The sequence below is a fragment of the Sander lucioperca genome, chromosome 10 (genome assembly GCF_008315115.2).
Source record: "Sander lucioperca isolate FBNREF2018 chromosome 10, SLUC_FBN_1.2, whole genome shotgun sequence".
In the NCBI taxonomy this organism is placed as follows: domain Eukaryota; kingdom Metazoa; phylum Chordata; class Actinopteri; order Perciformes; family Percidae; genus Sander; species Sander lucioperca.
Genome location: NC_050182.1, coordinates 6,796,660 through 6,820,516, shown reverse-complemented (window position 1 = coordinate 6,820,516; position 23,857 = coordinate 6,796,660). Strand labels below are relative to the sequence as shown.

At 39.7% G+C, this 23,857-nt stretch overlaps 1 protein-coding gene across 3 annotated transcripts; it reads left to right on the top strand.

Moving 5' to 3' along the window:
• The first annotated feature begins 322 nt into the window (after nucleotides 1-322).
• dek (DEK proto-oncogene) lies at nucleotides 323-18,993 on the top strand. 3 transcript variants are annotated; one of them, XM_031319821.2, is made up of 12 exons: nucleotides 323-446; nucleotides 2,212-2,365; nucleotides 5,176-5,268; nucleotides 5,426-5,535; nucleotides 8,173-8,267; nucleotides 10,581-10,710; nucleotides 11,845-12,192; nucleotides 12,494-12,658; nucleotides 13,961-14,051; nucleotides 14,688-14,830; nucleotides 14,993-15,061; nucleotides 18,949-18,993. In XM_031319821.2, the coding sequence occupies exons 2-12, from the start codon at nucleotides 2,242-2,244 to the stop codon at nucleotides 18,958-18,960; spliced, it is 1,380 nt and encodes a 459-aa protein (XP_031175681.1). In that variant the 5' UTR covers nucleotides 323-446; nucleotides 2,212-2,241; the 3' UTR covers nucleotides 18,961-18,993. The 3 variants fall into 3 exon arrangements, with proteins under 3 accessions (XP_031175681.1, XP_031175678.1, XP_031175680.1); XM_031319818.2 differs by lacking the exon at nucleotides 18,949-18,993 and adding an exon at nucleotides 16,565-16,621; XM_031319820.2 differs by lacking the exon at nucleotides 18,949-18,993 and adding an exon at nucleotides 16,565-16,621 and having other exon boundaries at nucleotides 336-441; nucleotides 2,210-2,365.
• The last annotated feature ends 4,864 nt before the right edge of the window (nucleotides 18,994-23,857 follow it).

Here is a 23,857-nt window from a genome sequence, read left to right as displayed (position 1 = left end):
GAATATATAAAAATCAACAATGAATATACAATGTGATATAAGTCAAATGTTCAGTATTGTAAACAATGCAATTATTTGATGTCTTGGATGCATGTTTTTTTCCCTTTTCTTTTTTAACATTTTGTTCTAGCATTGTTGGAGGAAGAATGACATTTTAGTATATCATATGATATTATATTATATTGTATTATGTGACTAATAAACACTTAACATTTGAAACTGCTTTATCCATTATAGCAACAGAAGAGGACGGTAATGCAACGTTAACGTGCCGGAGCCTCCCATCCACCATTTATAACACGAAGAAGGACAACGTCATCCATCTTTGGTCCAATCAGTGGAGTAGCCGCCGCAGTAATCCCCGCCTCCCAGATAAACCGCCATCATGAAATTGAAAACAAGAAACTAGACGAGACACGCAGTCCACTCTGCTTCACAACAACAAGGTAAACTTTTAATAGCTTCTCGGCTAACGTGAGCTCAGTGAGAGTTTGGATACATGGTGGCATTTATGCGGACTTGTCGCATAGCTTTATCAGGTTGTAATATCGTTATTTCGCTGTAATTACCGCACAGCAGTGGTTAAACCTTACATTACGGTAGCTAACGTCAGTTGTTAGCTAGCTGTATAGCGCGCCAATTCGCACGGGCGTTTATTTTGAATGAATAAAGACACAAACCTGCATCAGCGTAATACATATAGTAAGCCGAATGTTTCCTAAGAAACTCCGAAAGATCCGCGACTCGTATTTCATTTACTGACACAAGTTGGGGTTGAATTCAAGAGGAGATTCCGCTCATTGTAAGTGGATTCAGGGCTTAACGTCAGCTAGTGTTAGCTAATTGCGTCTGCTCTTGCTGCCAAACACCATTGAGAAGTCTGTCGTTTTTGTGTACAAAAGCTCCTAGCTGGTAAAACACGAGTTCACAACGCTAAATGTTTATACTTACTGAATCATTAGAAGCCAATATACTGTCCGGCCTACGTCTAATACACCAGACTATATTAACTAAAGGACATTTCATAACGTTATCTGATGTTACTTAACGTTACTTTATTTGCACATACTGTAACGTTAACTGTTACAGTGTGCATTACTGTATTATTGCATTTTAAATGTATTGTATTTAATTGTTTTTCTCCTTTTTTTGAAGTACAATGTTTAATGCCTTTCTGGTATACGTGCAGTTCAGTGTCCCAAATTCCCCATACAATGTCCTTAATTAATTATGAACCTGCTAAACCACCTGTGCTACCCTAACCTTAACCTGTCTTGAAGTAAGACCATCATCATCTGCGACACTCAGTTTTTGGAAAATAATTTTGGACACAAAACTGCACGTAAGCCTGCCTTTCTATTTCTAGCTAGTTTTATTGCTGTTGCACAATTCAAGTTGTTCTAGTGAAGACCTCTACATTGCGGAGATGCGTCACCCATGATCTTTATATACTGTCTATGGTTGGCATCCATTTGTAATGCATTAGGAATTATGGACAGGGGGACATTTTCCAAATTAGTCTCCTCATCCACACACCCACTCTAGCACCACCGCCACCACCCACCCTTAGCTCTAATGCACAGGTAATTCCATTAGGCCCTAAATCAATCATGTTCCATTGTTGTCTTGTTCCCATCAGTTGCTTTAACTACACTTTAAAGAGGGACAGATGTACCATTCGTGGAACGATATATATATATATATATATCTATCCTAGTTCCCTGAAGATTCTCTAAAAGTTTTTTTTTATTTTTTTTTTTAAATAACCTCAGTGAAACTTTCCTAAAGAGTATCGAAAGATTTTTTACACTGGCTAGTTTTTGAATGGAATTTGTACATCATGCCCTCACGTCACACAAGATGCATATTTAACCAATCCCACAGGGTAAGACCATTTTAGATCCAGCAGCATTGTGACAAGTTCTTGGACACACCTTTCACATTCAAGTGTGTGGGGATATTATTTCATTTTTAGCAAATGTATACCCATCCTTAAATGTAAAGAGTATATCGTTTTATTCACATACATGATGCTTTATTTCTATGCATGTCAGTGTTGTTGTTGTAAATTCATATCTGGCTACAAGGCTCCATAAACACTAATTCATTTGGTGTGTGTATTCCTGATCATGTGTAAAACACGTTCGTTGCCAGACCAGCACAGGGGGGGGTTACAGCGATATAAATGCATGTTTATCCTTCTCCTGTTAGGATTAATCAGACGGACTGAGGCAGTGTGATATGAGTGAGATGGCGGGCGAAGCAAAGGACGGCTCTGCAGTGTCAGAGGAAGAAGTGGAGGACCTGCAGGAGACGTCGCAGGAAGACCTGTCGAGTCCGAAGAAAAGCAGCGCCAAAATATCTGGTAAAAGAAAAGGAATCGTTTACTCCCTGTGTTCAGTCATCTAGAATGAGCAACTAAAATAGCACCTGACACTGATGAAATCCATCTGTGGTAGGTGGTAGTGAGACCTGTCATACCACTTCAAGGCTACATCTACACTACTACGTGTTGGTTTAAAAAACAAATATCTTTAGCTACATTTACTGCTTCAGTGTTTCCGAGCTCCTAAAACGGAGACATTTGGAAACACTGCTGCCCCCGTTTTGGTTTGAAAACTCTGGAGATGGTTTGTAGTCTGGACAGGCACAAAGGAGACCTTTGGAAACGAGGACGCACGTCAGTCAGTCTTATCGGTTAGGTAGCGTACATACTTTTCAGTAACAGTTCAACCTCGTCCTCACTCCAAGATAATAAATCCCTGCTCTTACTTTTCACCGTTGTTCTTGCTCCAAAGTATTTTCAACTTATTCATCCAAGATTTATAACCGCGGAGTATTGCCGGACAATCTGCTTCCTGTTTACAACGCCATGCACATGCCCAGTGTGTGTGAATGGTCATGTGATATGTGTTGTCAGACATTTTAATATGGACAGAGATTAGTTCTGCTACTGGAGATAGAACTCTTGTGTAGACAGAGAACGCTTTTGTCTCAAAACTGCTTAAAAATGAAAACGTGGTAGTAGTGTAGCCTTAAACACACACAGGAATAATTCATTTTCATGCTTTCAAACCATGTGTGTGCTGTTCATACAGGGTGCTGTTACCTTTTGAGGCCCCTGTCTTGCACCCGGCGCAGTGCAAAGCCCGACGCAAGTGTCTTTGCTAGTTTAAGACCGACGCAGTTGTCAATTTCGCGTCCAGCGCCCACGTCATTTAAATAGCAAGGCACTTCACGCCGTGCGCTTAGATCGTTAAAATAGGGCCCTAAATCTTTGTGGTCATAGTTTATGAAAGACCTGGTTCCTCTGCTCTGGTTTAATATGCTTTTCTGCTGTTACTACGATTAATTAAACCACAATAAGTATTAATATATCTGCTAAACAACGTTTTTAACTTCAGTTCATTAAAGGTGGTCGATGCTAGGGTTGGGTACCGAAAACCGATGCTAATATGGCATCGGTGCCTAAACGACCGGTATCTACAGGACCGAATAGCAACACTGATTTCGGTGCCACTTAAATGCCTGCGCTTCTCTCTGATGCTCCAAAACGTCGTTACAGGCAACAGAAGCATCGCTGCACGTGACGCTAGTTAACCCTAAACTTGGTAGCAGGTAACGTTAGCCTACCGTTAGCTAGCAGCTGGATTAAACTCGATTAAGATGCTGACAGCTAACGTTAAACGGTGTGACTTTATTTCACTGTAGAGGATTCCAACACCGGGACATATCAGTAGGGCTGCAACTAACGATTATTTTAATAATCGATTAATCTGTCGATTATTTTTTCGATTAATCGATGAATCGGATAAAAAAAACATTAATTTACATCAACTCAATACATACTTACATACATACATGTTGTTTTAGTTAATAGTTGTGTAAAGGTAAGTTACCCAAAGAGCAGATACAGACCAAACACACACACACACACACACACACACTTGAAGCTTATTCATTAAATTATATTATTACCATCATTGTAGTAAGTGCAAGTTAAGTTCATTTGTACACCACATTTAAACACAGCTTAAGATGACCAAATGATATAAAAGAACTTTGAAATGAAATTAAAAAGTACAACACACACAAATATATTTGTCAACAATAACTGATATGGGACAAAGCACAGAATATATACATGGCAATAGATTGAAAAATGAATGGGCCAAAAAAGGCGAGTGAATAAAAACGTGTCTTTAGTCCTGCTTTACTACTGTTATTAACGAGCTAACGCTAGCTTGTCATGCAGGTCAAGCTGGATAATGAGTAAGCACCACACCAGCACCACTGGAGGGACGTTTCCTTCCTCCTCATCAAGGACTCCAACATGTTTACGTTTTAGGTGCTGAATCATCACCGTGGTGCGCCCGTGCCATGCTGTGTCGCTTTTGCTTATCTTGCAATTAACACGTTTTAGATTTATTTAGTGTGAAATGCTCCCACACGTTGGATGACTTAGGTCGTACTGATTTCTCTGCCTCCGCCGTGTGTTTCAGAATAATGTTACGGGTCTCTCCGGTCTCTCTCCGTATTTCCTCTACCCCCGCTCTGCTCTTTTTTCTTTTCTTTCGCTCCACGCCGCTCCGCACGGCACTCAACTCAATTGCTTTTATCTCCGCGACTGAGTGGCGTGTCGCGCGACACAACGAATCGATAATGAAATTTGTTGCCAACTTTTTTAATAATCAAATTTTATCGATTTTATCGATTCGTTGTTGCAGCCCTACATATCAGTCTGCACCTGCTGTTGTCGGAAAAACAACACAGATGGTGCGTTCACTTGAAACCGGTCAAAGTTATTGTAAAATACCCTTTTCCCAACTGGTGCGTGTTTTTGTTGCAATTTACTGGTGAAATAAGTTTATGTTATAAGTTATTGTTATTACATTATTAATAAATCATTCAATTTTGACCATATGACCTTAGCAATAAACAAGCTGTTCTTTAATGTCGTCTTGTGCTCCTTATCTTTTTTTTTTTTTTTAAGTATCGGTTCAGGCACTGGTATTCTAAAAGGTACTACACTTAGTTTAAGTCCTTGGTTCTTAAATGCCATCCAAGATGCAGAGAACAGGAACAACTGGTGTCTTTTTATTTAAGGAACAGACACTGTACTGAAAATACTGAAAATTAACTGAAATAAGCCGGTAATGCTAATTTATTTTTCAGGTGAAATCATCGAAGGCAAGCGGGCAAAGAAGACAGTCGAGAGGCTCGATTTCCAGGCACCAAAGCAAAAGGAGAAGCTCAAGACTGGAGATGGTAAATATTTAACTACGACAGACACAACTTTGTGTTGTTTTTTTTTTACATTTCGTTTTAACAGTATGTGAGTATTTGTCATTTAAAGATGATCTATTCAAGCATTTGCCGACACGTGTATGAAAACTGTCCGCTTGTTTTATTTCCCGTATTTCAGGTAGCGGAGATAAATTGGGAGACATTCCACGTATCGGCTTCCAGATCAATAAGATAAAGGCAGCTGACCTGAAACCTCTTCACGCCATCCTGTTCGACAGACAGGGAAAGGTACAAACTCCTGGATGATTTAAGATGATCCAACATAAAGACAGAGACATGCAGGGTTTCCGCGGGGTCTTAAAAAGTCTCTAAAATTTCTAAACAAAATATTTTAGGCCATAAAGAGTCTTTAATTCGCTGAAGTATTCGGTTCTAGGTCTTAAATTATTTTAAACAGGTCTTAGTTTTTCTATGTCGATGCCACGCTTCCTCTAAAGCCTGGTTCACACGGCAGGATAATTAGGCCGATTTTAGCCCCGATTCGCCCCTTCCGACAATCTTAAGGATGCTCCGATTATGGTAAAATAATCTGATCAGATATTCCTGCCGTGTGTGGTGTGTTAAGACTGCTCTCGTCTGCTCGGAAGGACGTCGGGACCGCTCCCATCTCAAATCGGGGATATCCAACATGTTAGATTGTTTTGGCCCGATTTCTCCTCGTGTGTGGTGTCCCCCCGGGGACAAACGAGCACGCAGCCTGTGGACTGTGGCGTGTAGCCAATCAGAAAGCGAGGTGACGAGTCGGCGAGGAAAGCACCGGGAAACAACATCAAAACAGCCGGCGGCACATCCACCAGAAAGTCCGGTGGATGTCGGAGATAAGTATAGCAAGTATAGTCCATGCTCGCGTTGTCTCCACTTCTTTGACCATCGCCTTTTCTTTTGATAACGTTTTTTTTCCGGTTAAAAACAAACTACAAATTATCGCCACTGCATCCTCTTCGTCCGCCATGATTGTTTACTCTGAAGTCACGTTTGATCTCGAGGTATTTTGCGAGATGTCCCGTCTGACCTGGGAATGCTCGGGAGTCAAATCAGTTCGTGTGTGATGTGTTGATTTTGCCGTGTGCTGTGCACCACACGCTGTACGACCAAAACTGTGTGTGGGGTCTCTCAGGATTGGAAAATCGGCCGACAATTTTAAAATCGTCCTGTGTGAACCAGGCTTTATGCTCTTTTTTAAAAATTTGTAGAGTTGTAGTTCTTTCTTTCGCTTTAGTCCAAATATAATCGCTGTATTTCGACTACGATGAAACCAATTTGCAACTTCCATATCAGCCAATCAGCTTTTGTGTTATTGGCGCGAGTCTCTTTAGGGCTGGGCAGTATATCGATATCGTGATATGAGACTAGATATCATGTTAGATTTTGGATATCGTAATATTTTTCTGGTTTTAAAGGCTGCATTAGAGTAAAGTGATGTACTTTTCTGAAACTACCAGACTGTTCTAGCTGTTCTATTTGCCTTTTCCCCACTTAGACATTATGTCCACATTACTGATGTGATTTATCTAAAATCTAAGTGTGAAGATATTTTGTTAGAGCACGAATTGTCAACCCTAGAATATCGCCGCAATATCGATATCGAGGTATTTGCTCAAGAATATCTGATTTTCTCCCTATCGTCCAGCCCTAGTCTCTTTCAGGTTGTACCACAGACAGATTTTATTCTTCAGCTTTGGGAAAGTGCAAGTTTAGCGATACTTGGCTTGAAAAAACTGAATTTAGGGATCAGTTGATGCTGTGATTATAGGTCTTAAATGTCATTCATAATTGTCTTAAAAAGGTCTTATATTTGAATTGGTGAAACCTGCAGAAACTCTTTTATATGAGTCAAGTATATTGATTTGAGTCTGTATTTTCTTTTTTACATAATTTATTACATAAATTGCTAAGAGCAGGGTTTCCGCGGGGTCTTAAAAAGTCTAAAAGTATTGTATTCTAGGTCTTCAATAATTTTAAACAGGTCTTACATTTTCCTACGTCCATGTAACGTTACCTGTAATGCTCATTGAAATGTTTTTTTTATTTTTTATTCTGTGGTGTTGTCGTTTTTTCTTTCGCTCGTCCAAATATAATTTCCTGTATATGTACAGGTCATTATTACTCTGTCGCTTTTATTCTATTTAAATAAATTTATTTACTTTACAAATACGTTTGTGGCTCTGCATTTTGTTGTACTTTTATGTCGTCATTATAGGTCTTAAATTTCATTCATAAAGGTCTTAAAAATGTCTTTTAAAAGCCTTAAATTTGACTTGTTAAAACCTGCAGAAACCCTGAAGAGAGACGGTTCTTTTTCACAACTTTATATGAATGCACATTGGAAAACTTTATATAAATGGATGGATACATTTGTGGTGTAGTTCAAATAGTTGATCTAGTCTTTTTAACCCTTGTGTTGTCCTTGGGTAAAATTTGGCCCATTTTCAAAGTTGTTCATCTCAGAAATATGGGTTTCTTACAACCAAATTGCTCCAAAATAACTTGGATGTGTGCATGTAGGTTGTATGGGACCCATGCAACATTCTTCACAGGTAAAATTAATGATTACTGATGAATTTTGGGTATTTTATTCAATTTCATATTATTTCAGAAAATCTGTTTAAATGGTTTTAGTCTCCTGACTAAACTTTGACATGAACCAGTCTGTGATCCACTCAACATCCTCTGATCTTAACTATTAGTCAAAATAATTTATAATTTCTGCTTTTTTCTAACTCCAAAATTAGGTAAAATGTCATATACATTAGGTTTAATGACCGTACATTTTTTTTAAAAGCGTTGAAAAAAGTGACAAAAACGTAATTTACCAGGAGTACAATTACTATTCTGAAATTAATGTATTGTTTGTTCTTTCATCAGATGGCCCTGTTAAAGAAGAACCTGCGTCTGTTTAACGGCTTTCCTTTTGACGCCGACAGCGAACAGTACACCAAGAAACGAGAAAAACTCCTCAAGTAAGTTTCTGGGTGGTGACACGTTTCCTTTTCTGTCATCATGTGGAATCAGAGGATTGATTTTGGTTTCTTGTTTCCAAAATATAAAGATAGAAGGTAGGGTGGTGATGGCACAGTGGATATGACACATGCCTTTGGTGTGGGAGATCTGGGTTTGATTCCCACTGCGATACATCAACCAATGTGTCCCTGAGCAAGACACTTAACCCCTAGTTGCTCCAGAGGCATGCGACCTCTGACATATGTAGCAATTGTAAGTCGCTTTGGATAAAAGCGTCAGCTAAATGACATGTAATGTAATAATGTAGAAAGTGGTGTCTGATTGTGATTGGAAAATTGCTCTGATAGCTAGGGCTGCCACCTATTAGTCGACTAATCGGTCGTTTTGGTCTTAGTCGACTAAGATTTCTTTAGTTGATGAGTTTTTATGCTTATTCATGCTTAAGTACTCATTTCCAAGAAACTTATGAGCACATTTCTGGTAAACACAAGATTTAAAGTGGTGCTTTTGCAGGATTAATTGTGGAGAAAGTCAGTTTTACAGATGGTTCATTAACTACATTTATATTGTGCTTTTCTAGTCTTAATCACCTCAAAGAGCACAGCTCTGTCGATTAATCGACAAAATCATATAAGTGTTAGTCGACTAAGAATTTCTTTAGTCGAGGACAGCCCTACTGATAGCGTGTTCAAACCAAGGCAAAATAAAATATTCGCCTAACACCATTCGCGTGAGTTTGACCGCAATATTTGGATTATTTGTGTTTACTCGCGTACCCACCGGCTCTGTTGTAAAGGCTAACGGTGCTCGGTTAGCACAATGACATGTTAGAAAGCACAGCCAAAATCATTTGTCATAAACTAGATAAGTAACAAACGATGCTAACTGCAGTAATATGCAAGCCAAACGGTGCTGCCACTATTTTAGTGATTTATAAGCAACCTCCTTCTTGCAGATTGTCTCGTTACTGAGAATGCAGCTGTTAGAAGGTAATATATAAGTATAAGCTAACTCTGACAGCTAACATTAACTCTAGCTGTCTCCATGAAGCTCCCAGCTAAACTAACGTTACTATACCTCACAACGCAGTTAGAAAACAAGAACGAGCTAACTAATGTTAACATAAGCACTTTGGCTCGGTGGAAGTCGATTTTAAAGTCATGTTAAAACTATTTCCCGTCCATCTTACGATTTCCAGCCGCAGCCTGTCACTCCCCCCTGTACTAACGCTACTCTGTACTCAACGTTAGCTCCGTAATGTTGTACTAACGTACAGTACGTAAAGTTAGCTTAGACTTCACAAAGCCTTGTTTTTTACTATTCGAATTATATTTGAATTTCGTTATTCTTTTTTTTATTTTTTTTTTATTCTTTTTTTTACGCTATTTAAAACGCGCAGCTTATTCGTTCATTCCTTTCCCTGCTCTCCCCCCGTCTCTCTGTCACTCACGCGTCTCTCTCACATAGGCTACACACACACACACACACACACACACACACACACACACACACACGACACAGCCCCTCCCCTCCATGCACACCGCGTCTGTCTCCATAAAAACGAGATCATCCCTGGAAGCGTGGAAGCATGGCCTATTTGGTGCAGAGAAGCCGGCTGGCGAAATCAGTAGCGAAGTGGTGGGAGAGTCGGGACTTTTCCCGGTGGGCCGGTAGTGTTTCGAGGCCGCGAGGGCCGGTCTGATAATAGTTATACGTTGCAAGTTCTTAGCAACACCATCAGGCGGCCTGGTGTGCGGCTCACTAATGTTTTACTGCCTTCTCTCATTCTTTCTCATTTGCAAATTCTCATTTGCAATAAACGGACAAAAAGTATGCAGAAATAACAACATCATGATGTAGATTTGTAATAAAAAAAAAAAAAAGTCTGAATTCATACTTTGTCAGGTCTGTCCACAAGACGACAAGCAAACAACTTTTAAAATGCTTGTTTTCTGGATGGAGTTTGGCTCCATCAGGGCTCTGCTAACATTGGAGATGCTCCATGAACACAACAACAGAGATATAATTTCAGAACTTACCAGGTAGTTAAACTTCGCTGCTTACTTTTCCCAAAGAAAACTCCTTTCTAAACACTGATTGGCTTTTGTGACACATCTACACGCGAATTTCTCGAATGTTACAACTCATGTGAATTCGCGGTGCGGCACGAATAAGGCGAATTTTTTGTCCTCTCCTCATTTGCGCCGCTCTATTTGCTTCATTCGCGCCACGACTTTGCATCTTTGCTTTGACTTCGTATGGACAAACTGATAACAATAAGCAACTGTTTTTTCTTTTTCTTTTCAATGCAGGAATTCAAACTTAACCAACACAAAACTGAAGGTTGTCTGTGGTGTTTTGGATCTGGAGAAGAAAGGAACCCACGCCGATCTGGTCGACAGGATCCTGACTTTCCTTATTGAACCTAAAAACAGCGGGAAGGTGAGCTTACGTTAAAGGTGTAAAATGAACGTCAAAAGCATCAAGCGCCAACTCAATTCTTGATTGGCCAATGGCACATTCAAATCAAATGTTTATGAAACCGTGACGCCAGATCTGGTATAGTATGAGATACGTAAATTGCTAAGAGCAGGGTTTCCGCGGGGTCTTAAAGTCTAAAAGTATTGTATTCTAGGTCTTAAATAATTTTAAGCAGGTCTTAAATGTTCCTATGTCCATGTAACGTTACCTGTAATGCTCATTGAAATTTTTTTTTTTTTTAATTCCGTGGTGTTGTAGTTCTTTCTTTCGATAACCCAAATATAATTTGCTGTGTATGTACAGGTCATTATTACTCCGTGTCGCTTTTATTCAATTTAAATACATTTATTTACTTTACAAGTACATTTGTGACTCTGCATTTTGTTGTACTTTTGTCGTGATTATAGGTCTTAAATTTCATTCATAAAGGTCTTAAAAATGTCTTAATAATATAGATGTAAGATCTTGAAGTTACCTCTCCTTAAAGGTCCCATGACATGGTGCTCTTTGGATGCTTTTATATAGGCCTTAGTGGTCCCCTAATACTGTATCTGAAGTCTCTTTTATATAGACCTTAGTGGTCCCCTAATACTGTATCTGAAGTCTCTTTTATATAGGCCTTAGTGGTCCTCTAATACTGTATCTGAAGTCTCTTTCCTGAAATTCAGCCTTGGTGCAGAATTACAGCCACTAGAGCCAGTCCCACAATGAGCTTTCCTTAGGATGTGCCATTTCTGTGTCTGCAGCTTTAAATGCTATTGAGGAGGAGAGAGGGGGGGGCGAGGGTGGGGGGGCGGGGGTGTGGCCTTGACCAACTGCCACTTTGCTTGTTTTAAAGCCATGATGTCTCTCTCTCTCATGGGTGGGCCAAATTCTCTGGGCGGACAAAGCAGAGAAAGGGGAGGTAACCTTTCCCCTTATGACGTCATAAAGGGAAGATTCCAGATCGGCCCATCTGAGCTTTCATTTTCTCAAAGTCAGAGCAGGATACCCAGGGCTCGGTTTACACCTATCACCATTTCTAGCTACTGGGGGACCATAGGCAGGGAACTCATATTAATGTTAAAAAAACTCCCACTGTTTGTGCTTTGGCAGCGTCTGCCGGTGAAGAAAAAGAGGAAATCAAAGAAGAAACTGTCTGGCGACGACTCCGAGACCAGCACCAAGAAGAAGAGCAAACCCAAACCCCGAAGCTCGTCCTCCAGTCCCAAGAAGTCCAAAGCCGGAAGCAAGTCCAAAGCCATCGTCATGGACTCGAGCAGCGACGAGGATGGCGACGAGGACGATGAGAAGGCGGCGGCTTCAGCTGAGGCCGAGGGATCGGACGCAGAGGACAAACCATCCGAGAAAGAAGAGGACCACTCCGACAAGTCAGAGGAGTCTGCTGAGGAGGAGGAGGAGGAGGAAGAAGAAGAGGAGGAGGAGGAGGAAGACGATGATGAGGTAAGGTTTTCTAGGCTGAACACAAAATTAGAAACTAGTTTTTCTGGTAAAGCTCCAAACTGAATCTTTGATTAATGAAATAATTGATTGATTATTTAAGTATTAAGATTATTATTATTATTATTATTAGCAATTTAAACACCTTTTTTGTAGAAATTATTCTGTCCCAAGCTTTTTGATCACTTTAAGCTGTTTCTCTGTAATTCCTAATAAGCTTAAGATGCTAAACAATTATCTGGTTGCCTTCTTACTTTTATTCAGTAGTCATTTCAGTTTTTAATCCACAAACATTTTGTGCCAGTCTCCCAAATCAAAGTCCGGCAGAGGGAAGTCTGCTTCCAAGAAATCGGCCCCGGTGAAAAGACAGAAGCCACCGGCAAAGAAGACGGCTCCTCCTAAAAAGAGAGCGAAGAAGGAAGTTTCAGACGCGTCCGAATCGGACGCCGACAGTGAAGCTGAGGAGAAGGTAAAACTCAAGTCAAATGCAGTAAAAACATTTTTTTAAATGGCTTTTAAAATGCTCACAGTGGCAAAGAGTTGAATGGAAAGCAGCTCCAGAGATTAGAAGTGTGAACTGAGTCTTTATAATCTAAATTATTAGAGTTTAACGATTAGGGATGCACCGAATCCAGATTTTTGGGGTTCGGCCGAATACCGAATCCACTGGTTAAGATTCTGCTGAATCCGAAACCAACTACAGAATCCTCGTCCCATCCTCAGTCCATGAACACAGTAAAGACATTAATGAAGTAAACTGTGACTGTCCTTCCTTTGCCGTACCTGAAGTTGCTGCATTCTGGCTGCTGTCTGTAGATTCCTTCATCACAACTCGTATTCTTCCAGATGTTTCGTACCAGATGTTGTAACAGCGGTGATGTTGTGTATAGTTTAGGGTCCTCGCCACCACCAGACTAATCAGCATTGTAAATTGAACATGTAGCTGGACTTGAATGGCCTTCTTTTGACTGAAAGTTCTGCCAAACTACACTTTTTCTGCTCACCAGTTCCATTTCCACTTTCTCACAGCCTGCTGCATTGAACGCTCCACCTACGTAAACACCTTCCCATAATCAACAGCGCCGTCATTACGTCGATCAGCGAAGTGCAAGCGTAGGGGTCGGTTCGGTGGGAAAAAAAAAAGATTCGGCAGAAACCGAACCCCGTCAAAAAGCCCAACATTCGGCCAAATCCTGGATTCGGTGCATCCGTTGTAACGATACAGCGATCTGGATCACTATATCGATCGATGCAAATTAAAAATATAGACTTTATATGGATTTTTTTTTTGAGATAGACAGGAAAAGAGGGGGCGGGGGGAAAAGGGATGACATGCAGCAAAGGGTCATGGGTACATATTTTGAAATTCCCACTTTATATTTATTCTTTTTATCAAATAAAATAGTTTGTTTTTCATTTAAACGACTAGAAGAGCTCATTAATAAAATTGTTAAATCATATTTTAGTTGCCTTTTTGTGAGTTGATATAAATCTGATCTACTGTAAATAAGATATAATCTTAATGATATTGTCTCAAATATTGTGTCGTTTTCCAAATAATCTATATAATTATGTAATGTGACCTTAATAGCTAATAGTATTGGTCAATATTTAGCATTCTCCAGAGTGTTTGGGGCTTTATTATTATTTACACTCTGTGTTTTTTTGCTGCTATAACTGAGTTTTCTTCTGGTCTTTTCTTGAAAGCTTTGTGACGTTCAGCTCTCAGATGTCTTGTGATGTTGTTGTTGAGCTGATGTTTGTTTTACAGCCCAAAAAGAAGAAATCGACTCCAGCCAAACGTGCCGCCAAAAGCAAGAAGGCCGACAGCAGCAGCAACAGAAAAAACAACACAAACACAGGTTAGGTCATAATAATCAGGGCTGCAGGGGTAATTACAGATATTATTTTAAGATTGAATATTTACCTGATTGATAACGGTTGAGCTTTATTAACCTTTGTGTTGTCCTCCCTAGTGTTGTTTTTGGCGGCTTGTTTTAAATTTAGTTTTAGTCTAGTCTTTGTGTCAAGCTGTCATTTTAGTTTGTATTAGTTTTAGTCACGTTGATACTCTTTTTAGTCTAGTCAAGTTTCAGTCGACTAAAAGTCTGAGCATTTTAGTCTTATTTTAGTCAGAATTATCCATGACTATTTTCATCTAGTTTTAGTCGACGAAAACTGATGACATTTAGTCTAGTTTTAGTCAATGAAAATTGTGTTTTAGTCTCTTTTTAGTAATGCAATTCTATTTAACCCAGTCACTATAGTATAAGTACCTAGTACTATAGAAAAAACCAAAATTTTCTTTTAGCCAAACCCATTTCAAACAAGGTTATCTTATTATATTATTGTTACCTTATAGACTCAAGAATACATCCATTCCAGATACGGAAGAAGCTCTGATTTGAATTTTTCCAAAAGTCTGGAGTTCAACTAAAGAGCCTTTTTACCGAAGCGTCTTCTCATTTTTCTCTGTGCTTTTCTGTTTTTGCCTGCAGCCGAGGACAGTTCAGACGACGACGAGCCGCTCATCAAGATGGTGAAGAAGGCGCCGACAGACGAGCAGCTGAAGGAGACGGTGCAGAGTCTGCTGAAGGAGGCCAACCTGGAGGAGATGACCATGAAGCAGATCTGCCAGAGGGTAACCAGCCTCCTCCTGTTTACACACGCAGCACTGACACAGGAGATGCTCTCACTGACACAGGAGATGCTCTCTGACTCGGGCGTTAAACGCTGTAGATGTTCTATGTTATTACACGATGTGGTATAAAATAGGAATAAATTAATCATTTATGTTGTCTAGGTGTTTGACACCTACCCGGACCACGACCTGGCCAGCAAGAAGGACTACATCAAACAGACTGTTAAATCTGTGAGTACACACACACACACACACACACACACACACACACACACACACACACACACACACACTTAGCACTGTGTTCATGCAAGCAAGCGCGGGGATTTTGGATGGAGTGCAGAGTAGATTTTTAAAATCTTGGAGCATCTCCTTATTCACCCCCACTCCAATTTGGCTCTGGTACTGCTCGCACCATGAGTGTGAACCGTGCCGGAGCCCGTCTCTTTGTTACTGCAGCACAGTACTTGCAGATGAACGGATCCGCTCGCCCTCTTCCATGCCACCAGTGCCGGTCATCCGGTCGCCATTTTGCTGGCGGAGCTCCGGGCATGAAGTGAGGGCGGCCGCTGTTCACCTGATAAATACAGTTCAGCTTGTTTTTTCTCTGGAGCGAGCAGTAAGCGACTAGAGTAGAGCGAGATGAAACGGGGGAGCAGAGAGAATGAACGGCTCCGTGAGCAAGGGAAGAAAATTCTCACCGCTCCACTCTGGTTCGTGCTGTTTGTTTTTAGTTCATGGTATAACATTTTTTTTTTACTTCAGAGAATGACCTGCTTTTCTCTGTTTATATCACAGTGAGCGGTATATCGTTTGGTTTTCAACCAGGGTTCAAAATTGGCACCATCCACCAGCCAAATGCTGGTAAAATATGAAAGTGGCTCGTAATAATAATACATTTTATTTATATAGCGTTTTACATGGTACTCTGTCACCCCAGGTACGGTGCTTGGTCCTGAGTGGTGGGGAGAGGAGGTTACGGGGGGGATTGTGGAGCAGGTCTGTGAGGTGGGAAGGTTATGGAGGGCTTTGTGGGTGAGGAGGAGGACTTTAAACTGGATGTGTTGGGAAACAGGGAGCCAGTGGAGGTTCTGAAGGACGGGTGTGGGTGAGGAGACGGACAGCAGAGTTTGCGATGTATTGGAGTTTATTTAAGGCTTTAGCAGGTGAACCATAGAGGATGCTGTTGCAGCAGTCAATTCTGGAAGTGATTCGGCAGTAGAGAATGTGAGTGATGGGCGGAGACGGGCAATGTTTTTGAGGTGAAAGAATGCAGTTCTGGTTATTTGGTTGATGTGGTTTTCAAAAGTGAGGTTGCTGTCGAAGATGACTCCCAGGTTAGGGATGTGTGGGGATGGAGACAGGGTGGAGTTGTTGACAGTGAGACCGAAGTTATGGGTGTTCTTTGTGAGGGATTTTAGGCCGATGAGCATCAAGTCGGATTTATTGTAGTTGAGTTGGAGGAAGTTGGTTTGCATCCAGGTTTGAATATCAGTGAGGCAGTTGGTCAGGGTGGAGGATGTAGCTGTGGTGATGGATTTGGTGGAAATGTAGATCTGGACATCATCGGTGTAGCAGTGGAAGTGAAGACCGTGTTTGTGTATGATATTTCCGAGTGGCAGGATGAAAAGGAGAGGAACAAGCACTGAACCTTGGGAGACGCCTTGTGACAGAGGAGCAACGGAGGAGGTGCAGTTGTTGATGTTTATGAACTGTTGTCTGTTGGTGAGATAGGAACGAAGCCAGGAGAGTGCAGTGCCACTGATGTTGCAGTAGGTTTCCAGTCGGGACAGGAGGATGGAGTGGTTGGTGACTTTGAGGAGGGCTGTTTCTGAGTTTGCAGGTATGGAAGGGGACAGAGGTTGAGCAAATTGGCATGCTGTGTTGACGCGATGACAAAATACGGTTTGACCATAGTGAAGGGATGCAGTTGGACGATGAGAGGTGGTCTGTGAATAGGCAGCCAGAGCGTTTGTTTGGAGGACAGGGTGGTGACGTATGAGGCCACAGGGGGGAGCAGTTGAGGGTGATCGATCTGGGAGCTGCCATGGTGGGCGGAGAAGGGGGGGCGTGTGGGGTAAATAGTCACGCACTTGGGGCAGACTGTACTGCGTGTGTGGGTCGACTGCTTCACTCAACAGCCCAAAAAACAATGTTAATCTTCTATTCAGTGGCCGGTCAAATTTGAACATTCACAAGCCATTTGGCTGGTGGATGAAAAAAGTTAAATTTGAACCGTGTTTGTTTTGAAGACCTCGCTTTAAGAAACTCAACATGACATCATGACTTTGCGTAAACATACACGCCCACGCCAAGTGGCGTGTCATCTGCACGCATTTTGAGCTATCCGCGTGTATGTCTGCGCTGTATACAGCGGACGTAAACAAACGAGAAGAAAGCGACTGTTGAGTTTAGGAAACGTGACGCGCGGGAGGTGTGAATCTTAACTGATCATTCGATTACGATTATCATGTCTTCGATTCGATATCGTGATGCGTCAAATACATTTTTTCTATTGAAGCCATAAAGGATATTTAATTCATAGATTTTCAAGCTTCAAAAACCAAACATTCTGCAGTGCTCTAATACTAAATAAACTACAGCACTGAGCACACGGCACTTCCTGAATGTGCAAAACATAACAGAACATGTAAACAGAAAGGTTGTTAGATTAAATTGAAAACAGAAATAATCGATTATGGCCTGGTCAATTATCGATGCAGCATCGTCCATGTCCACAATTCGATGCATCGATTATTTGATTAATTAAACACCTCTATCCTCCCCCCCGACCAACCTCCCTATGAGAATTTTCGGCCTTTCATACTACTCGCTACGGCGTAAATTCACACGCAATCGCAAGGTAATGTAAGTCAATGGAGGCCAAACGGCGTTGATAAACACGCTAAAAAGCGAGTATGCATCTTGATAACACGCCAATAATGGCATACGAATTGGCGTGTCATACATGCACCACTTCATGAGATCAGTCTGAAGAAACTTGACATTTTGGATTAAAAAATGTGTTGCTAGATTGAAAAGAATCAAAGGATTCATAGATAAAGAAATAAATATTCAGTTGCCGTCTCCCCTGCTAGAAGATTGCGCAGCAGGTCACTTCAGAACAGTTTATGAAAGAAGTATAACGTCATTTAACGGGACGTGTCACAGAGACACTGAGCCAGAACTATGCAGTTCCTGTTGGTGTCCAGCAGAGGTCGATGCAGGTCAGTGATTACTTACATCCTCTTTAAGAGGAAGAAACAGGCACACTAAACAATCAACAGGAAATGACTATGGGAGGAAGGGAGGGAGGGAGGAAGGGAGGGGAGCAACAGAAACTTAACAGCTGAGTTAGTCTCCAACAAAAACACTGGTTTTCTGCTTCTGAAGAATGTGGATCCACCAGAAATACAGATCAGGAGATTTAGCTGCTTCTCTGCGTGACAATAAGTCAGACAGTTTTAACGACTTGAAATGAAAACTCACTTATTTATTTATATAGAGATACAAAAGAGATTCACACATTGTACTGAAAGCTCCCAATACATTTATTTAAATGAGTTTAGATCCAGCAGAGATTGTAGACCGGTATTGTGACATAAACACCGGGGAGAACAACAAAGATTTGGGGACAGTTCTGCAGATCACTGAGAAGCATTTTAACACTTTAGTTAATTCACTGAGGTCAAAGAGATCACATGAACTAAGTCAAACGTGTGTGTGTGTGTGTGTGTGTGTGTGTGTGTGTGTGTGTGTGTGTGTGTGTGTCTCATTGTTGGGTGAACATACAGATGCTTGTTTGTGTGTTTTGTAATGTCACCTGTTGACTGTTGGAGCAGACGATGCATGAACATTTTCTGTGTTTTATCTTATCTTATAAATTGACAAACGGAAAGTTAATCTGCACGGATTTTATTAATACTTTTATACATAATTTGTCAATTTGAAAAGCAAAACTATCTGAAATTAAACTTTTGAGGTTGACTTGTAGAAGTATGAGGCTCTGTTGCGTTGCCACGGTCACTCAAAGTACTTAATGTTTGTTTGCAACATTAGAAAACTCTCTTTTTAATTTGTCATTATCACTTATAGCTTCTTTGAATGTTTCCTCACAGCTCATCACATGAAGATCTGAAGAAGAATGAAGTTGTAGAAGCTGCGAAAACGCCACCGGAGGGAAATCTTCGTTAGTTTCATAAAAGTTTGTTTTCATACAAAATAGTTTTATACATAATTATGTTTGTTTTTTCATTAACGTGTGACTTGTGTATAGATTTTCAGCTTAACTCGACAGCGGTTGTCACCACCATGTTGAGCGTTTTTCGGCAAAGTTAGATTTTATGAGAAAAATTATGTTTCAAAAGAGTAGAACATTTATTGTTTACGCTTTCAGTGACCAGAAGTTCAGATGTTTTCCTCTGCGAGTCGACTTTTAGTCGTCAACGTTTCGGCAGCGGAAGAAAAGAGTCAGACTTACCAACGCATTCTCACTCCCATCTTGTAAAATACGGACGCTTGGTCAGGTGCCTTTGGCGTTTGTTATTGACGCTAAAAGTCTCCTTTAGAGTCACATCTAAACGCTCTGGGTCGGGACTATTGGCTTCACTTTTGACGCAGTTAGTCTTAGGAAAAGGTTGTGGGTGGGCTTATAAAAAGGTACGTTTATGTGATATGCGGGACAAGAACGGGACAGTTGGGTTCAGGTAAAGAAGAACGGGACAGTTGGGTTTAGGTAAAGAAGAACGGGACGGTTGGGTTTAGGTAAAGGACAGGACAGTTGGGTTTAGGAAACGTGACGCGCTGGGACACGATCCCCGGTCTCCTGGGTGAAAGTCCTGTATTGTTTGACCGATCCACCCTCCCTATGCAGATTTTCGGTCTTTCATGCTACTCTCTACCGTTGTCTCTCTTAATGCTACGTCATCTTACAGCGCAGCGTAGCTGCTGCTCTTCCCGGTGCGTTCCACAAACACGCTGAAGGGAGATTTTTGCGTCGTATCAGACGCTGACAGCCACTGTCCGAGCGTCCGTATTTTACGAGTTGGGAGTGAGAACGGGTTGGACTTCTCTTTATCTTTGCTTTTCACTGACAGAAATTCGCCCTTTTTTATTTCTGGATTAAGATTTGTAAATATGTTTGTAATAAGGTGAAGCTATTTTTGATTGACAAACTTTAATTCCTTATTTTCTAGGATTTCCTGGATTTATAGTTTTGTTTCCTTTTGGTTCTTTTTCTTCGTCAGACGTTAATTCATTTTTGAGTAATTTACTTACTGCTGATTAAAAGTGTACATTTTTTTGAACAAAATTGTCTTAATGTGGTTTGAAATTTGTGTGCAACACATCTGCTGTGCAGGGCTCAACAACACAAGGCCATTTTCTTTTCACTTCTTTGGATTTTGACACATTTTATTTGTGACCTGTGTGAACATGTGAAAGAGTAGGACTCTAAAAAGCATCTGCAGTCTTTTCTGAAGCTGCTGCTGCCAACGTTTGGGATCTGTATGTAAGCGGTGTTCACAAATAAGATTTGTGAAATGCAACCGTTTGGGGGAATTCTCTCTGTAAATATGAGAAAATAACTTTTACAATTTGACTTCAGTTCTGCTTTGTGTTTTGACTGAAACACTGAAACGGTTCACTTTATTTGTTGCCTTGGTGATCACGGCCGGGTATCACCAATGCAGGGTCTTAAAAAGTCTCAACATTTCAAAATCTAAATTGTAGGCCTTAAAAAGTCTTAAATTATTGTGTTCTTTAAAATAATTTAAAACAGGTTTTTATTTTGTGACTATTTTTTTATTGTTTTTTGGACGTTTTCATTTTTAGTTTTTTTTTTTTTTTTTTTTTTTTTACATTTTTCCAACAATTTTTTTTGGGGGTTTTTGGAAGCTGGTGGTGGTTTTTCCAAAGTTTTTGGCTTCCTTTTTTTTTTGGCGTTTTTTTTATTTATTTTTTTACGCTTTTTTCAATACATGCATAGAATTCACGGGACCTCCCTAAATACACTTTATTTTTATTTTTACATAAAGGTCTTAAATGTCATTGTTAATGGCCTTAAAAAGTCTTAAATTCGCTGAAGTATTGTGTTCTAGGTCCGACCTCGCCAGACTGTCCGACGGCCGATAATCAGGTTGGTCAGAGCCAAAACAGCGCGAACATGTTTTTTTTTTTGTTTTTTTTTGTTTTTTTTACAATTTTCATTTTATTTAATTTTTTTTTACATTTTTCTGACATTTGTTTTAGGGTTTTTTGGAAGTTGTTGGTTTTTCAGAAGTTTTTGTCTTCCTTTTTTTGGCAATTTCTTTTCTTTTTTTTTTACATAAAGGTTTTAAATTTCATTCTTAATGGTCTTAATAAGGTCGTAAATTCACTGAAGTATTGTGTTCTAGATCTTAAATAATTTAAAACAGGTTGTTTTTTTGATTTTATTTTTTTGACAATTTTTTTCTACGTTTTTTTGTTGTTTTTTTGCCGTTTCAATATTTTCATTTTTTTTCTTTTTCTTTTTTTTACATTTCTCCCAAAAAGAATTTAGGGTTTTTTGGAAGTTTTTGGTGCTTTTTCCTAAGTTTCAGATTTTTTTTTGGCAATTTTTTTGTGCTTTCTTCAATACATTCTTAATGGTCTTAAAAAGGTCTTAGAAAGTCTTACATTTTACTTTGTGAAACCTGCAGAAACCCTGCAATGATTTCCTGATTTGATTCCAATTTGATATCAATCAGGTTAGAGAAACTTCAGTTCAGCTCGGACATAAAAGAGATTCTCAGAACTTCTGCTTTAAGTTGTAGGCTACAAGCAAGAAGTAACCCTCACATATAATAATAATAATAATAATAATAATAATAATAATAATATTATAAAGCAGCAGGTTGATGTTTCCATTAAGAACTGACCCCCAAAATGTTTGTTTAAAGTACTTTTTAATGAACAGGACTGACACTATATTAACATATTAAAAGATTGATTTCTGGATTTTATGAATCAATATCAGATCACTCCAAGATTGATTTTAATTGGAGAATCGGTTATATTTCAACCCAGCCCTATTTGGGATGTTAGTCGGGCTTTCAGTTGACCCCTAGATTAAATAATGTTTTATTAAATATGAATATCCGTCATTGAAATATTTGGAAATGTGAACTATAAACAACAGTCTGTTGGCTCCAGGATGCACAGAGGAGAATCTGACTGATCATTTACTGTCCTTAAGTCTAATTTTAGGGGCTTGTACTTTGAGTGTGTATATCTACTGCTTATATACTTCCATGTATCTAAAGCTAAGAAAGAAACGAACTGCGTTAGATTTATTTCACAGCTATATTAAGAATAAAATAAACCCCATTTCCAGATTTAACCCTTGTGTTGTCTTCCCCGTCGACCATGATGCAACTTTTTCTTTTCCTGGGTCAAAATGTAAAAAACAAATTCCGATGTTTGCTCGTCTTTTTCAACACTTTTTTTTCGAAAGTTTCTGTCAATAAGTTTCTGCGCTTTTTTGACATTTTTTTAAGCTTTTCCCATGTTTTTGTCACTTGTCCTGGCGTCTTGAAGATTTTCCTGACATTTTTGTCACTTTTCTGTGCTTTTTTGACTTTTTTTTTCCTACGATTTTCAACGTTCTATTAGCAATTTTTCTTTACATGCTATAAAATTGAATAAAACACCCAAATTCAATGAAAGTAGTGAACTGATCATTTATTTAACTTTTGAAGAGCGTTGTATGGAACTATCCACATTCATTTATTTTTTAAATTTGGTTGAAAGAAAATGCAAATTTCTGATAGAGAAACTTTTTGAAAATGGGTCAAATTTGACCCGAGGACAACAGGAGGATTAACGTCCTGTAGTGATGTTTAGACAAGAGCAGCAGTATCAAAGAAGGACACACACACAGTGGCCTCTGGGCGACCGCATGCAAAATCCAGATAACACAAAGCTCTGAGTTTATATAAAAAATGCTCCTACACGTTCATCTCAGTCACCTTGTATTATTTCCACAGCTCCAGTGAGTGTGGTTCCTCTCTGACTGTCTACTTTCAGCCTCAAGGTTAAGAGTTTCCAGTTGATATTTTGTTGTAAAGATTGAAGTAGCCTGCTTTATAAAGGCTACACGCCTCAGTCATTGGATGTTTTCATCTTCTCTGTTAAATCTGTAGCCTATTATGGAAGCTGCTGCCTCTGTTTGCAGGTTTTTTGGGGGTTTTGCTGTTCCCAAAGTTGGAATTAAACTGGGAAAGAAGGTTTTTAGGTTTTCTGCACCTACTGCATGGAATAATCTACAGATAAATGAAATAAATTAAGCAGTAAAACAAACATATTAGGCTATCGCTGAATGAGTTTAAAACTTGAGGTGGAATCTCTAAATCCAGTCATTTAAATGTCCTTTGTTGACACTGTTACTGCTGCTCTGTGCCACGTCTCCCTTGTGAAACAGATGTTTGACAAAGCTGGTAAATAAAGAATAAAGGCTTAATGTAAAACCTGTAAAAAATAACGGTGCTTTTTGTACTTTTTAGTTCTGATGCAAATGCAACAACTTATCAAAAGATTCAGTCTGTGTTGTTGAAAGAAAATACTGCATCTGGCAGTTAATAGGCCTACATTTAAGCGTAATGTTATGCCGTTTTAAATGTAGCCTACATAAATGCAATAAAAAGGTATATGACACACTCAAGCATTGGCGATTTTAGACCCTTTTTAGGGGGGCTCGAGCCCTAAAACCCTAAATTTAATCTCAGCCCCCCCTAAAAATTACTATCTATAATAGTAAAAAAACAACTATTTTTTAAAATAAAATCAATTTTAGTGCTTCAAGTTAGTTTGTGAAGTTGTCTGTTAGTGACAGAGGACAAACTGACAGGTTCAGAGGGCTTGAAACAGGTTTATTATCCTGTGTGGCTGTCGCCGATGCTCTGCACCTGGAACCCAGTAATAGTAGTAGTATGTTCCCCGTGTACAGCACCTGTAACCCAGTCAAGGAAAGGGTTAACAGAAACGTAGTGTTGGCCAATCAGAGGTGGT